We start from the raw sequence: 15,366 nt of genomic DNA, 5'->3' as shown, positions 1-15,366 counted from the left end.
GCTCTATGAGACACCCCACTGAAAGAGAGAGAGAGAGAGAGGGAGGTGGAATACCCACCCAAATGAGACCCTGAATGAGCAATATGAAAGGTAGGAAGAGAACCTGCAGAGGACAATGTCAAAAAAAGCCCAGGGATGACAGGATTATGAGAAGAAGAATATGGTTGATAGTGTCAAATGCAGCCAATAGGTCAAGGAGCATGAGGATGGAGAATTGGCCTGGACCTTTGGTTAGGAAGAGGTCATCTGGAACCTTGGTGAGAGCAGTTTCAAGGGAGAAGGCAGAAGCCAGAGAGGGGGAGGGACTTCAGAGGGGGAGGAGCAGCGGAATTCGAACTGCTGACCAGAGCAGTCAGGATGGACATTGTGGGACACCTCCTAGAGGCCATTTACAGTGACAAGCACAGCGTCTACACTGACACTTTGTCGATATAACTTTGCCACAAAAAACTCTACACCTCTCTTCGAGGTGGTTTTATTTTGTCGGCAAAGCAGGAGACTTTTGTTGGCAGAAGGAGCAGTGCAGTGTGCAGGGGTGCTGGAACAATTTGTATAGTGGGGGTATTGAGAGCCATTGAAGCACACTGTAAACACTGCCTATAATGGAAACTACATCAAGCCAGGTGTAGTTTCTTTCCATGGCACACAGCAGGTCAGGCAACTCTGATTCCTGTTCAGATTGGAAGTTCATGATATACTGCATGACCATCCACGATGTGTTCATAACAGTGACCACAACAGTAGAGAGCAATGCAGGATCACACAGTATATAGGGGACCATTGAAAAGTGACACAAAATGCAGTTGGAAGCCCATGGAATGATGGGATGCAAAAAACTGCATTATGGGATGTTGAGCCAAAACCCATGATGCACTGCGATCCACTCCGCCTTCCCACAACTCCCAGCTGCAGGCGGTGGCGAGTACCACAGTGGGAAAGCTACCCACAGTGCACGGCTCTCACTGTCGATGCTAGAGCTCCCATTGGACACACTCCACTGACAGAAGAAGTGTTGCGTGAACATGCACAAGCAATGTAATTATACCGGTTTTTGATTGTCAGCGTAACTTGCGTCAACAAAACTGTGTAGTGTAGACAAGGCCTAAGTGGAGAATCTAGGATCTAAAGTTGGGCCAGGTCTACGCTAGAAACTCTTGTGATATAGTAGGTTCGGAGTGTGATTTTTGTGACATTTCTATATCAGCAAAAGTCCTAGTCTAGATGCAGTTATATCAGCATAAAAATGTTTTTGCAGGTATAGTTTATTCCATTCTGATATAAGCTATACCAGCAAAAGCACTTTTTTGCTGGTATAAGTTGCAAGTCCTTCCAATGTAGATGCTGGTATTGCTCTACTGGTATAGCTGTGGTGGCAAACCTTTCCTGTATAGACCTGGCCTTAGAGTGGAAAAATTGTGTTCCATTCTGCAAGGTACTCATCTCAAGTCTGCACTGTGTTTACAGTTATTTTGGCCTGCAAAGAGCATTACGTACCAATTGCTTCATTCTTCTGATACTGTGTGGTATGCAAGCGAGACTGGCATATTCCTCCTTAAGTGTTTTGCAGTGTCCTCGGTTTTGGGGAAGAGTCTGTTTGAGTAGCTTATTTTGTTATTTTAAGCCCACTAATTCTCTTGCCCTTGCAAACCTTACTTGCTATGCTGCTTCTGTATAACAGCTTAAACTCTCTTTTTTGGCTTGTTTTAAAGCACAAAATTGAAAACAATAGCTCTAAGTATAGTTTTGGGATAGGTCAGCTGATGGATTTTGAACCACAGCTATATGGGGCAGCATGACAGAGCTTTTGGTTCCCAACTGAGGCTATATTATAGTGCTCCACATCGGGGTCAAAGATTTTCTCTAACAAAATGAAAGCTTTAGGATTTAACTTCACTTGAGAGAAAAGATGCCAGCTGAGTACATCCCTTCTCTGTCACATTGATAATCAGAGATGTTATTAGAGTCACTAACGTGCACACATAGGAGTCAGAGGCACAGACATTTAGCAATGCCATAGTGCAGCAGATAAATTTAAGAGGCCAGACTTGACTCTTATGTAGAACAAATCACAATGTGCACATGGGCTGGGGTGGAGTGGGTGGTTGTATTTTTTTAATTTTGGTGCACACTTGTTTCTAAAGTTGGCAGGGTAGCATTCCAATATAGATTAGATAGGTCTTGAGTTCGTGGCTAAATCAAGGTAGCTGTTTGCATCTGGATTCAAGGGTGCTGAAATCTCCAAGGTGTTCTTGTAAGAGTTTGGCTCTGAATGGTGGTAGTCTCAAGAAATCAGATAATATCATGAGACTTTTGCCATCTTAAGTGGCAAATCAGAAAATAGGCCAGTCTGGTTTGGATTCAAACCAGGATCAGAACACTAGGGGCAGGTTCAGATGCAGCAATCTGACTCTCAAGTTATGTCTACACTACTACTTATGTCGGTATGACTTATGTTGCACAGGGGTGTGAATAAGCCACCCTCCTGAGCAACATAAGTTACACCGACCTAAGCACTGTGTCAATGGGAGAGCTTCTCCCGCCAACATAGCTACCACTGCTCATGGAAAGTGGGTTGATTAAAATCAACAGGACAGCTCTCTCTCATCATCTTACAGCAGCTACACTAGAGAGCTTACAGCAGCACCACTGTAAGCTCTCTAGTGTAGCCATAGCCTCGGTGTCACCTGAAAAGATTCAGAGTTGAGGTTCTTATTTAACCTCCTCCCTTTTAGCTTCACATAACCCAAGACTAGCCCTGCAGCTACAACATGTGTGCATATTGCCTATGAGTAGCGGGTTTCCCCTGCGTTGAATTAATGTAACTTTAGCACCCATGTGGCCAAAATAGAGTCTGCTCTGCAAGCTACTCCACCCAAGAAAAGGTGTGCACAGGAACGCAGCAGGGAAACTCCCTTCCACCCCAGAGGCACCTGTTCCAACCCCCATGGAGTAAACACACACACACCTGAACGTTACAATCAATATAGGAAAGGGATATATTTATTTCCAGAGGAATTGATGGAGAAAAACAACAGGGGAGAAGAGAGAGGGAACGGTAAAATAGGGTGACATCCAACATAAGGACCCACAGGCCCAGTGGTACCACAGTATGAAAGGGTAAACACCGAGAATGCCTCTAGACTCAGAGCTCAGGAATCCTGAGCAGAGTTCAAAGTCCGGCATGGAGTCTTGGGTGCTCCTGGTCATCTTCGGCACCAATAAACTTACTGCAACAAACCCCTCTGGTGCCCAATTCTGTCACTCTCTGCAAACCCACAAAGAGCAACAACCTCCCCCATTTAGCTGGATACAACCACCCTCTTGATTCCCAATGCTAGGTCACTCTGGACAACAGTGATACTGGGTCTGGCTCTGGTTTGTCCTTGGGTGATTCCACCTTGGCACACTGCTCCTCCTGGCTCCTGTCCTGGGGCATCCCCAGCCGACAGTTCTGACCCTCCCAGGCTTTGGGCAGGTTTTCAGCTGCTTCACTATGTCAAGGCCTGCTTGCTGCAGCCCTTCTGTCTGGAGCTACAGACACACACGCCCTGTTGCTCCCCCTCTTGCCACGCCCCTCGAAAACCAGGACTACTACTTTATGGAACCATCAGCACTTCCTCTGCCTCAGGATGAGGTTTTAAAGGAGCCATGCTCTCTAAACCCTAGGGGGGGGTTACACTAATAAAGCTGAATGAAAAATGAAGGGCCTTCCATGTTAAGAATCGTAAATACAGACCTACTATTCAGGTGAAATACACATAAGTAAGACAAGCCACAAAGAAAATCACTTGGCAAGATCAGTAGGGAAATAAGCAAGAACTGCTGCCTTTGGGGAAAACAAATATATATATTTGCATCCCCTCTCCTCCCTTCAGCAATTGGTCTCACTTTCATAAGGCAAGCAGGTGGCTTGCTCCCTCACCCCTACAGTCTCAGGATTCACTCTAAATAGGCAGTGAAACAGCCAATTACCCCACCTGAATCCATTCAGCTTTCACCCACTAGGCTAGAAGCAAGTAGCAAGTGCTATACTTCTATGAAAATTAAGAACTCTTCTTTTTTTCCAATAGTATAAAGATCCCATTTCTAGCCCTGTCCACAGTTACCCCACCAGACACTGTTATTCATTTGGCAGTTTTACAGTTCATGATTACTTTCAACCTTATTAATTTCTCATCCATTATTTTTAATTGAGCTGGGACAACAAATACAGTACAGAAGAATTCAAAAACAGGAGAGCTTTGAATGAAGTGATCATCTGACCTCCTCTCCAAATCTGTGCTACATATTGTTACATTTGCAGCTTGATTACAGAAGAGACCATAAACGTGTATAATATAGTAAGTCAAAAACAGAAAAATGAAAGGAAGATTAAACTAGTTGATTAGTGACTGGAGATTTTTGTGAACATAAAAACAGGTCAGTGAGGGAAACAAAAAAGCCTCTAAGAGATTACAGGGTTAATTTATTTTCAGAAGATGATGTAGACATGGCTAAAAGGGCAAATTAAATCTCTGCTTCAGCTTTTGCAGAGGAGCTTAAAGGGTCAACTGCCACAAAGAGACATATTTCTGGTGAGATGGAAGACAGACTGGAAGAAATCAGAGCCACAAAAGAAAAGATTAAAAAGTTGCAATGACCATAGTCTAGATCCTTCTCAGAATCCTTAAGGCTAAAGATGTGGGGAATAGTTAGGCAACCTAGATGAACCGTTCAGTTTTCCCTACTGTGTATTTTTTGTAGATTTTCTATACCTTCCAAAACTGTATGCAATATTCCAGAGGCAACCATATGAAAGTTTATAATCTCCCCAACACTCTTTTTTGTACGTCTCAGGGTAACATTTTCTAATTATGACCTTGTATTGTGAGCGCACTGCCTATTTCATTTGCTGTCTATAATCATTCCTATTTTTTTCTGACTTGTTCCTTCCAGATAGGAAGCCCCTTTTTAAACAGAAGTTTACTTGAAAAGACCCCAATTAGGCAAAGCACTTGGCCAGAAAACAATTCCAAGGTTTCAGAGTTTGTTTTCATTCCACTGGGGAATGAAACCAAGATCTTTAGAATTTGTTTTGCAAAAAAATATGAGAACAGCAATCACCCACCCATGAATAGCCAATAGTTTGGTGATTAGGTCACTCACCTGAGTATCCCACATCCCAGGCAAGTGTTCTATCATTGGGCTATTGAGTCGGTCTCTCCTGTTGGAGCTGTTCCACGTTGTATAAATGACTACATATTCATGGGACCAGAGAGAGAAAGAAAGACTGACTCTATAGACCAGTGTTCCCCGCTTCAAATCAGGCAGTGCAGGGACTTGAACCAGAATCCCAAGTAAGTGCTCTAACCACCAGGCTGTTCTGGGGTGGGCGCCTCTCTCTTCCTCCCTGGAATTCCATCCCAGACCTAAGAAATCTTCCTAACTACATTTTCATAGAAACCCATATGTTTCCACAAAGCATTTCAGTTTCAATAAAACTGTGTTGTTTCTAAAGAGAAAAATGTTTGGCCAGCCCTACTTACATCCCACTCAAGTCAATGAAACTTTGGCACATGCTTAAGTACTTGCTGAATATGTCAATCTTAGGTACTTATATGGCTCCATTACCACACAGTCATTTGTTATTTGAGCACCTCCCAATCTTTAATGTATTAACAACACCTCTAAGAGGGAACTGCTATTATCCCCATTTTAAGATGAGGAACTCAGACACAAAGAACCTAAATGACTTACCCAAAGTCACACAGGAAGTCTGTGACAGCAAGAAATTGAACCCAAGTTTCAGAATAGTGCCCTAACCACTGGAAATATCCTTCCTCTGAATATCAAGGTCTAAAAAAATTGCAGCTCCTATTATGAGACACAAAAGGTAGGTGAGATAATATTTTTATTACCCCAACTTCTGCTGGTGGAAGATAGAAGTTTTTGAGCTACACAGAGCTCTTCTTCAGCCCTGGGGCAGGAAGAAGAGTGTTCTGAAGAAGAGATCTGTGTAGCTCAAAAACTTGTACCTTCCACCAACAGGACTTGGCCCAGTAAAAAAATATTATCTCACCTACCTTGTCTCTCTCATCTCCTGGGATCAACACTGTAACAACAACACTTCAAACAGTTCATATTATGGGCTAACTCATAATGTGGGGCTTAGAGCCTGGCCAACTAAGTATATTAAATCTGAAAAAGGTAATGATTCTTGCATTTTTGTTAATGAAAATAAATGCCAAGATTTAAAACATTTCTCTGTGAAGAAAATTCAGATCAGAAAATTAAGTATGGAAAGCACGTTATAGTAACCATTAAAAATGAAGGTTCCTAAATGCACTGAAAAATTATAAACAGTAGTGTTGCCTAGTAAATTTCTGTAGTAGAAAAGTTATGAAAAATAGTTTGTGTGAGGTTTAGTAGCTGTTTTTGAAATTAAACCATCCGTTATTTCAAAGCATTTTTTACAGAATATAAATTCCAAGGACCCCAGCCTACATAAAGGACTAATGACCCATAAACTTTCATTTTTAAAGCTAAGCCAATTTAGCAGGAAGAACTGAACAAAACATGTAGCAAATTCATGCAAATTATCAAAATTCACACCTTATGATTCCAATACACACAGCATACATTATCTATTTACTGCTAGAGAAATGTCAGCAAATCCCACGGAGTATCATGAAAGGTCCCAAATGACACAGCAAATGCAGCAGATCCAACAACATTCAGCTGACTGCACTGAATGAAAATGTAAAATAGGCTTGGGTACAGCTAGTGAGATTTGGAGGCTTGTAAAACCTTAGACATTTTTTGAAAAACGTTTCTCCATTGATCTCCTCACTGTATAAATCAATGTGTACATAAAAAAGACTTCTCTGCTTCAAAACTGGGCCACAGTTTCTCACATTCTTTCTCCTCATCCCTCTCTCTCCTGACAGCCAATGCTAATGAATTTATTAATTTATATTCAGTTTATTGAAGATTTTTATGCAGAGAGACACAAAAAGCCATTAACAACACACACAAGCTAAAGGAACTGATTAGAATCAATACTTTTCAGAATTCCGTATATGTTAATGCAATTAAGCCATTCCTACCAATGAAACATCATCCTTAGGACCCAGTCTTGCAAGTGGAACCCTCACAAGAGGAACCCTGCCCTGGTGTGGAGCCCCAGTGATGGTATTAGTGCTGCCCAGGCTGGTTCAGGGGTTTGCTTGTATGTTCTAACTTGCCTTACACTTTACCTGGTGTGAGTCGATTAGGTGAAGAGTTTAATTGTAGCTTAGAGGCTCATATACAAAAGATAGGCTTACAGGCTGAGTATTTTCAGTCTTCATTCATATATAATTCAAAATGGGTCTCATTTCACATCATTTTGGAGGGAAATTTAGACAGGGAACTCCCTACAGCTGGTTGAAACGTGGGGGGAGGGGAATTTTCACTTTTTTCTTCCATTTTTCAATCAGCTCTAGCCCCTCTCCTGGAAAGAATTTTAATGCAGCTAGTCACGAGTGAATCTCTCATCGCTGCTAGGGTCTTGTGATGACTCACTGGACTATCCTACTGCCTATCCTGTCTCCCCTCCTCCTCTTCTCCCACATGATATCCCATTCCCCAGCACAGTAGTTTAGTACAAAGATGCAGCCCTCACATTCAAAGTGAGGTTCCAGTGCCAGCGAAAGATATAATCTGTTCTGTCAGAGGCACATACAGACTGAATGTGCTGACTTATACCCAGAACATACACAATAGCAGCAGCCTCAGCAGGGATCTAGGACATACTCAGTTTCCTGTTTTGTCTGCTACAACAGTTAAGACATGGAAGACTGGAGAATATGCACTGCAGAAATTATTCACATCAGTGATGCTGCAGTGTCACTGAGATTGTGCATGCTGCAGTCAAAAGAGACCTATCACTCTCACTAGTGCTTCCATCAAGAGCCAAACATAGTGGCATAATAACACAATCAAGTGTCTATGTCCTACAATATGAACATTGCTAATTTAGACATGTCTATACCACATATATCACTGTACTACGAGTACCCATATGAATACAGTATTTTCCTTTAGCATCTTCCATCCCTCCCAGCAACATAAAGTGCTTTAACAAATTTAAGGTTAGCCTCCAAACAGGTCATACAGGAAATCTGTGGCACAACTGAAATGTACAGAACCCAAGTCCTCCTGCTCTTCTGCCTTAACTACATGGGTATCTTTCTCTCATTGATATGATGTAGAGCCTGCTTTTGTTCAAGTGACAGGTGAGGCATACCTGTCCATGGAATTTAGAGGTATTTAACAGATGCTCCGTACTACACTGGATTTGGCCTGCAGTGAGGACTTCACAGCCTGCTATAGTGTTTGTTGTGGTATGCCCATTACCGTGAGCTAAACATAACCAGCTGCTTGCACAGGAAATATTCAAGGTGCTGTATTCTGTTGCAAGTGTCTGATGGTTTTAATGCCTTTATGAGTGGTATTGGTGACCATAAGATGAAAGGGTTGATACTGCCATGGTACTAATTCTCCCCAGGGCACCATCCATGGAACTGACCCAACTCAGAGGAGTGGAACAACTCAGAGGAGTGAATTCTGCATTGATGTGTCCCCTCACAGGACTACCTCTCACATGGATGGTGTGAAGATACTGATACCTACATTTGCTAGAGATGAGAGGATTCAGGAGTTAGTAGGAGAGTGTTTCGTCTCCTGAAGGACAGAACAGGAATCTGTGCAGTAGGTAAAGGTGCTGATGGAGTCCATTATGAAGACAGGTAAAATTGCTGGTCCAGCTCAGTACAGTTTATGGTAGGCTGATCTGGACAAGGGGATGGGACAAGCATCTCCTGGGGGGAGTGATGAAGATAGGTGTGCTGCAGGAGGGAGGAAGCTGATAAAGTGAGAGACAGACTCCCTAGTCAGCAAGTTTGCAAGGGGAAGAATACAGTGCTGAACAGCAAGAGAAGTCAGGGGCCAAGCAGTTGCTATGATGATTGAGTAGAGGGTGAACACCCCCCAACAAGACGGGAGCGCAGTGGGGTGGGTCAGGCCCAGGCTGGGCTTGCGTGCCTCCAATTCAGTCCTAAAGGAGCTTATTCCTTCTAGTTTCAAGTTTTACTGTCTGCAGAACTCAGCCAGCAGTTCCCTTTTGCCCTAGTAACGTCCCACCATTGCGAAAAATCTGCACTAAGGAGCATGGCTCTCTGAGGGTAAGAAGCTGCTGCAGTGAAGTGAAAAATGGCAGCCTTTGGGGGGGGTGAGTGTGAGTGTTGGGGGGAAGTGGTGAGCTGTAATAATACCATACTCTTCTCATACAATCTACCCATTCCACATAACAGTCATTCCTATGAGCATTTGCCCCACTGTGTCAATTAAGTGTTTGACCATATTGGCTCCTTTGTCAGTGACAAAGAAGCCAATATTAAAATGCCCATCTTCAAGTTATGTAAACAGGAATGGGTGAAAACCAGGCAGCACATGTTTAAGGATGTGCGCTCTTTCTTGCTGAGAAAGCGGGGAGGAAGGCGACCCTCAGCAAAACTCCAGTTAGGGAATCCCTTCCAGTAGCCACAGCAGACTGGAATAGTTGGTTCATCACACTGCCTTTACTTCCAGGTAAGAGTTGTGAACTGGTTGTCTCTGCACTAGAATGCTCACTCCTATAGGCTGTGCAGATCTTGCAGGGGCTGGAAGGGGAAGCAAACAGATTCAACAGAGCGAGTTGTGGAGGGATGAGGAGTTAGTAGATGGAGGAAGAGACTACTCTGTGCCTCAAACAGTTCTGCAAACGTTCTACTCTTCTATGGCCATCCAGCATTTCCAAGCATTCATTTATCTCCTGGGACTTGTTCAGTCCAAAAAGCCAAGATAATTTCTACCAAAAAAAAAAAAAAAAAAAAAAAAGCCGGGAGGAGCGGGGGGGAAGGAAATCTGTAGAACTCAGAAGGGTATGTCTACACTATGGGATTTCGATTTTTGGCAACCGATTGTATAAAGTCGAGTGCATGCGGCCACACTAAGCACATTAATTCGGCGGTGTGCGTCCATGTACCGAGGCTAGCGTCGACTTCCAGAGCGTTGCACTGTGGGTAGCTATCCCATAGTTCCCGTAGTCTCCTCCGCCCATTGGAATTCTGGGTTGAGATCCCAATGCCTGATGGGGCCAAAAACATTGTCGCGGGTGGTTCTGGGTACATCCTTCCCCTCCCTCTGGGAAAGCAATGGCAGACAACCATTTCGCGCCTTTTTTCCTGGGTGAACAGTGCAGACGCCATACCACGGCAAGCATGGAGCCCACTCAACTCAAGACAGCAGTCATGAACATTGTAAACACCTCGCGCATTATTGTGCAATTTATGCTGAACCAGAATCTGCAAAACCAGGCGAGGAGGAGTCAGCTACGGCAGCGCGGCGAGGAGAGTGATGAGGACATGGACACAGAATTCTTTCAAACTGCGGGCCCCGGCGCTTTGGAGATCATGCTGTTAATGGGGCAGGTTATAGCTGCGGAATGCTGATTCTAGGCCCGGGAAACAAGCACAGACTGGTGGGACCGCATAGTGTTGCAGATGTGGGACGATTCCCAGTGGCTGCGAAACTTTTGCATGCGTAAGGGCACTTTCATGGAACTTTGTGACTTGCTTTCCCCTGCCCTGAAGTGCCAGAATACCAAGATGAGAGCAGCCCTCACAGTTGAGAAGTGAGTGGCGATAGCCCTGTGGAAGCCTGCAACACCAGACAGCTACCGGTCAGTCGGGAATCAATTTGGAATGGGCAAATCTACTGTGGGGGCTGCTGTGATGCAAGTAGCCAAAGCAATCACTGAGCTGCTGCTACCAAAGGTAGTGACTCTGGGAAATGTTGAGGTCATAGTGGATGGCTTTGCTGCAATGGGATTCCCTAACTGTAGTGGGGCGATAGATGGAACCCATATCCCTATCTTGGCACCGGACTGTCTTTTTTTTCTGTGTTTGTACAGCACCTAGCACAATGGGGTCTTGGTCCAGGACTGGTGCTCCTATGAGTTATAGTATTATAAGCAAAATATTAATAGCCAGAAAAATCAATGATTAATAAAATGCATGCATGGCCTGCAGTTGCAGCAGTGTGCCTAGTGGCAGTCATATTGACGAGTGCTCCTTTCTCCTTAGGATACCATTCTTTAGTTATTGATGTTTGGAATAAGCTCGTTTAAAAAAAGTATGACCATTATAAACGAGGGCCCAAATTCTGCTCTTGGTTACACCAATGTAACTCCATTAACTTCCACTAAGCCAAAGTTACACTGGTATATCTGACAGCAGATTTTCACCCTTTATCTTTACAAGCAAATGTGGCTCCTCTATGTTTAACTATTCAAATCACATTATAGAGATCCCAAATCTCAAGCATATATCTACATCTTGCTGCTGTATGTTGTCCCAAAAATGAACTGTTCTTCCTAAATGTACTTCTCTAGCCTGTTGCCTTCTGATCCTCCAAAAAAAACAGCTTCACACCTAAACTGCTGGATTGTCTTTGAATGAGAGATAAGGCCACAATCTTGAGCACCTTTGATCATTAATAACTCCATGGCACTTTTAAAAAGAGGTAGAATGTCAATCCTAGTGTCCTAGACAAATACTAGCGCAAGTAATTACAATCTGCCACTTTATTTCCCCTTGCAGATTCAGTTGGATGCAGGACACCCCGTCAATTCATGTCCAAAAATTTTTAATATTTGATTATTACTTTTACAACCACAGTACCTAGAGCTCCAGCCAAGACCGGACCCCATTGTGCTAGGTGCTGTACAAACACACAGTAAGGAGACAGTCTCTGCCCTGAAGAACTAATAGAAATGTTTTCTTTTTCTGATTAAATAGGACCCAGTTCTGTGAAAGTGCATGACCCTGCAGTTCTTACTCAGGCAAAACTCCCATCAAGGCGAAAGAGTTTTACCTGAGCAAGGAGGATCATAGGAGCAGGTCCAAAATTATAGGTATATCAACGTTTTAAATTACAGTTGTATAAAAGAACAAAGAAGCTTGGGTGATTTGGTCCTTTTGAGAAGGTCTTGAATACACTGAAAAGCACCAAAATACCATGAAACCAATACTTTCAGGAATTTCACAGCAATGCCAAGAAACAGAATGTACTCATTGTGACTAATACATTAAAATACTGAAAATAAATTCTAACAGATTAAACAAGTCTTGTAGCAACTGAAAGGTATAGTTAAATCATTCCAAAACTACTCAAGCTTAAGAGGATGGCAATCTTCCCTATTATTAATAAGAACATAAGCTGGATAAGTAGACTGGGAAACCTATAAATTATAGTCAATATCAGTAAGTAGAATATTGTTTAAAAATATGTTTTTAATTAAAAATGATGTGACAGCCAGCCACTTTTACTGAATCAATTCCCTGCACATGCTGGAGTTTTAGACCTCTTCTGTGTTCTCCAGCACACTTTCCAATTGACTGTCATTAAACTATGGGGAAATTGGAATATGCCTTTAATTGCAAAATCCAGACCAAAAGAATAATGAAAATCCCCTTATGCATTTTATATATTTACATTTTTGAAACATAAAACAACATTTTAAATCCTTGATCATTTAATCCTGTGCTTTGAGGTCAGGAAATACCTACTATTTGTGCCAAATTGGGCTCCAATTATATGTGAAAATTGTCATGTGCAGAGGGTAAAGCAGGTAACAGGAAGCATTTCATGTTACCTTCAACCCTGAGTGTAGCTTTTAAAACGTATAACCAAATGTGTTTCCATGGAAATCTTCTGGGGGAAAAAAGCTAGAATCTGTTAAAATGGGGCTAAATATCATTTGTAAAAATAAATCTCTCTCATAATTTCAAATATAATCTCCTTAAACTGTATACAGGATGCCCAAAATTGAACTGCTTTCCATGACTCTTATCCACCATTTGTAAGGAACACAGCTAAGCTGATTACAGTATTTTCAATTTCATTTTGTGTCCAGCACATAAAATTAGGCTATTATTGCTGCATTAAAAATCTTACATAAAGTACCATCCCAGTTGCTTTCATTTCTATAGTTAGGCTTTATTACCTGACTCCACAGTACATTAATAAACCCCATGATAACACCCTTTCAATAAGGTTGATAATGATTAAAATATAAAATGCTATAGCATATTAAAGTACATTTTAATTACATTTTGGGAAAATTCTAAATATTTAAATGATCAATCACCTCTGTTTTCAGGCCATTAGTATAATTATTAGTCACCAACACTAATAAATTAAAAGTGAGAAGTAGCTTGCCAAACTTTTGCTTTCATTTTCAATGAGCTACTATTCTTAAAACTGACCAGAAATAGAGCAAAAATCTGCTAGTGCAACATAAAGCAAAGATCTCTTCTTGCAGAATAACTCAGACTCGTTACACAATGTGATAAACTGTTTTAAATAACCTGCCATGGTAGGTAAAACAACTGCTTTCATAAGAGTGATGTACAATATTAGTTAACAATTAGGTGTAAAGGTGCTGTGTAACAATAATGCAACATAAAATGCAATACCATCTTCTCGCTCTTTGTTATTTTACGTCATATCAAAAGCCATAACCTCAAAATCTATTACCATGTTTGAACTGGAAAAAATTATATACATATTAAAATTTACATTTAAAATATAATCAGTACTCTTATGCTAGTTCACTGGCAATTAACTGCATGTTAAATTTCCAAAAAATATTTGGTTTGCTTATGTATTAGGTAAACAGTCTATCCTCTAAATCCTGTAGAAAATCCCACAATAAACAGTAACACAAACTAATATAGCCTACCACTGAAAAAGAAACACTATGCTAGAAATTAGTACTGTATAAATCATGAGGTCATACCTGATGACTTAGAGATTGGAATGGCTCACCGGTTCCAAGCTGCATGACCTTCCTATTTCCAGAAACCCCCAAATATTCCATTTCCTATCTTATAAAAGAACATTACATAGCCATCTCTCTGTCAGCATCTTGTAGGCTAGTGAAGAAAGCATCAACAGCCGATCTGCCCATCAGTAACTGCTGAAGTCATTGCCATCAAGAAATCAGATCTTAAATATAGTTTCCTCTGTGCGATCAAAGGCATCCAGTATTCAAGGAGACTGATACAGCTATATCACTGATGCTGCTAATGCTATCTGAAAACAGTAAGCTTACTGCTTAAAGCAATCCTGCATCATCCAAACAGAGCAAGCCACATCCTTCACCTCTTCACTTGCGTTACTATAAAAACTAGAGTGCCATTATGGATTTTGTTTTTATATCTGGTCAGCTAAAGGAGACCAATATTATGCAACCCAGTTTGCATTAGCAAACAGCAAATGTGACATATCCAGGTTATGAAATTTTATTTGCATGACCACTTCTCAACAAGCAATATTGCTATCCAGAAGAAGCATCAAAATGTGATCCAAGGGAAAATTACCAGAAAGATCATAAACAATTCCAAAGCAGCAAAGCATTTAAATACCTATATGGCACTTAAACAGCTTTTTAATACAAATTTACAAATCTCAGTCCTTATTAAATTAAAAATATTGCTTGCTTAAATAATTTTTGTGTTTCTTTTCAAGAATTTGCATGCTCAGTGCATTGTTCCATGTTAACAGCCCTGAAAACAGCATGCCTTGAAAACTTGCCAGTATGGTAAAAATGTGTTTTGATACCAAACAAAACAATCATGTATCTGGATTTGTTTAGTTCCTATAAACCTTTCAAGACAGCAAGACTTACAATGCCCTTTCAGTAATTTTAAATTTTTTTATTAACAATACACAATAGTATTCTAACTATATATTACAATACATATATTTTAGTTATTTTATACCAGTGCACAGCAGGACAGTTATAAAACAATTTTTAGATTAACATTAAGACGGATACTGAGCTAGAACAATGATACATGGACAAAATGTCATTTCTCAGAATTAAGGCTGTCGATTAGTCGCAGTTAACTCATGCCATTAACTCAAAAAAATTAATCGCGATTGATCGCACTGTTAAACAATAGAATACCAATTGAAATTTATTAAATATTTTGGATGGTTTTCTACATTTTAAAATACATTGATTTCTATTACAACATAGAATACAAAGTGTACAGTTCTCACTTTATATTATCGTTTTTATTACAAATATTTGCACTGTAAAAATGATAAACAAAAGAAATACTATTTTTCAATTCACCTCATACAAGTACTGTAGTGCAATCTCTTTATCATGAAAGTGTAACTTACAAATGTAGATTTTTTTGTTACATAACTGCACTCAAAACCAAAACAATGTAAAACTTTAGAGCAGGGGTGGGCAAACATTTTGGCCCGAAGGCCACATTGGGGTTGCGAAAC

The 15,366-nt window shown here is 41.0% G+C and overlaps 1 protein-coding gene across 2 annotated transcripts in view; it reads right to left on the bottom strand.

Annotated features, from left to right (window-relative positions):
- Positions 1-13,942, bottom strand: part of SLC4A10 (solute carrier family 4 member 10) — a 187,133-nt gene extending 173,191 nt beyond the window's left edge. For both annotated transcript variants that reach the window (XM_026647498.1, XM_026647499.1), the window contains exon 1: positions 13,862-13,942. In XM_026647498.1, coding sequence (XP_026503283.1) covers positions 13,862-13,942 — 81 coding nt within the window. The remainder of the gene's footprint in view (positions 1-13,861) is intronic.
- Between the last annotated feature and the right edge of the window lie 1,424 nt (positions 13,943-15,366).

The sequence above is a fragment of the Terrapene carolina genome, unplaced genomic scaffold (assembly GCF_002925995.2).
Source record: "Terrapene carolina triunguis isolate 2854851 unplaced genomic scaffold, T_m_triunguis-2.0 Scaffold62, whole genome shotgun sequence".
Lineage (NCBI taxonomy): Eukaryota > Metazoa > Chordata > Testudines > Emydidae > Terrapene > Terrapene triunguis.
This window is presented reverse-complemented; position numbering and strand designations above follow the sequence as displayed.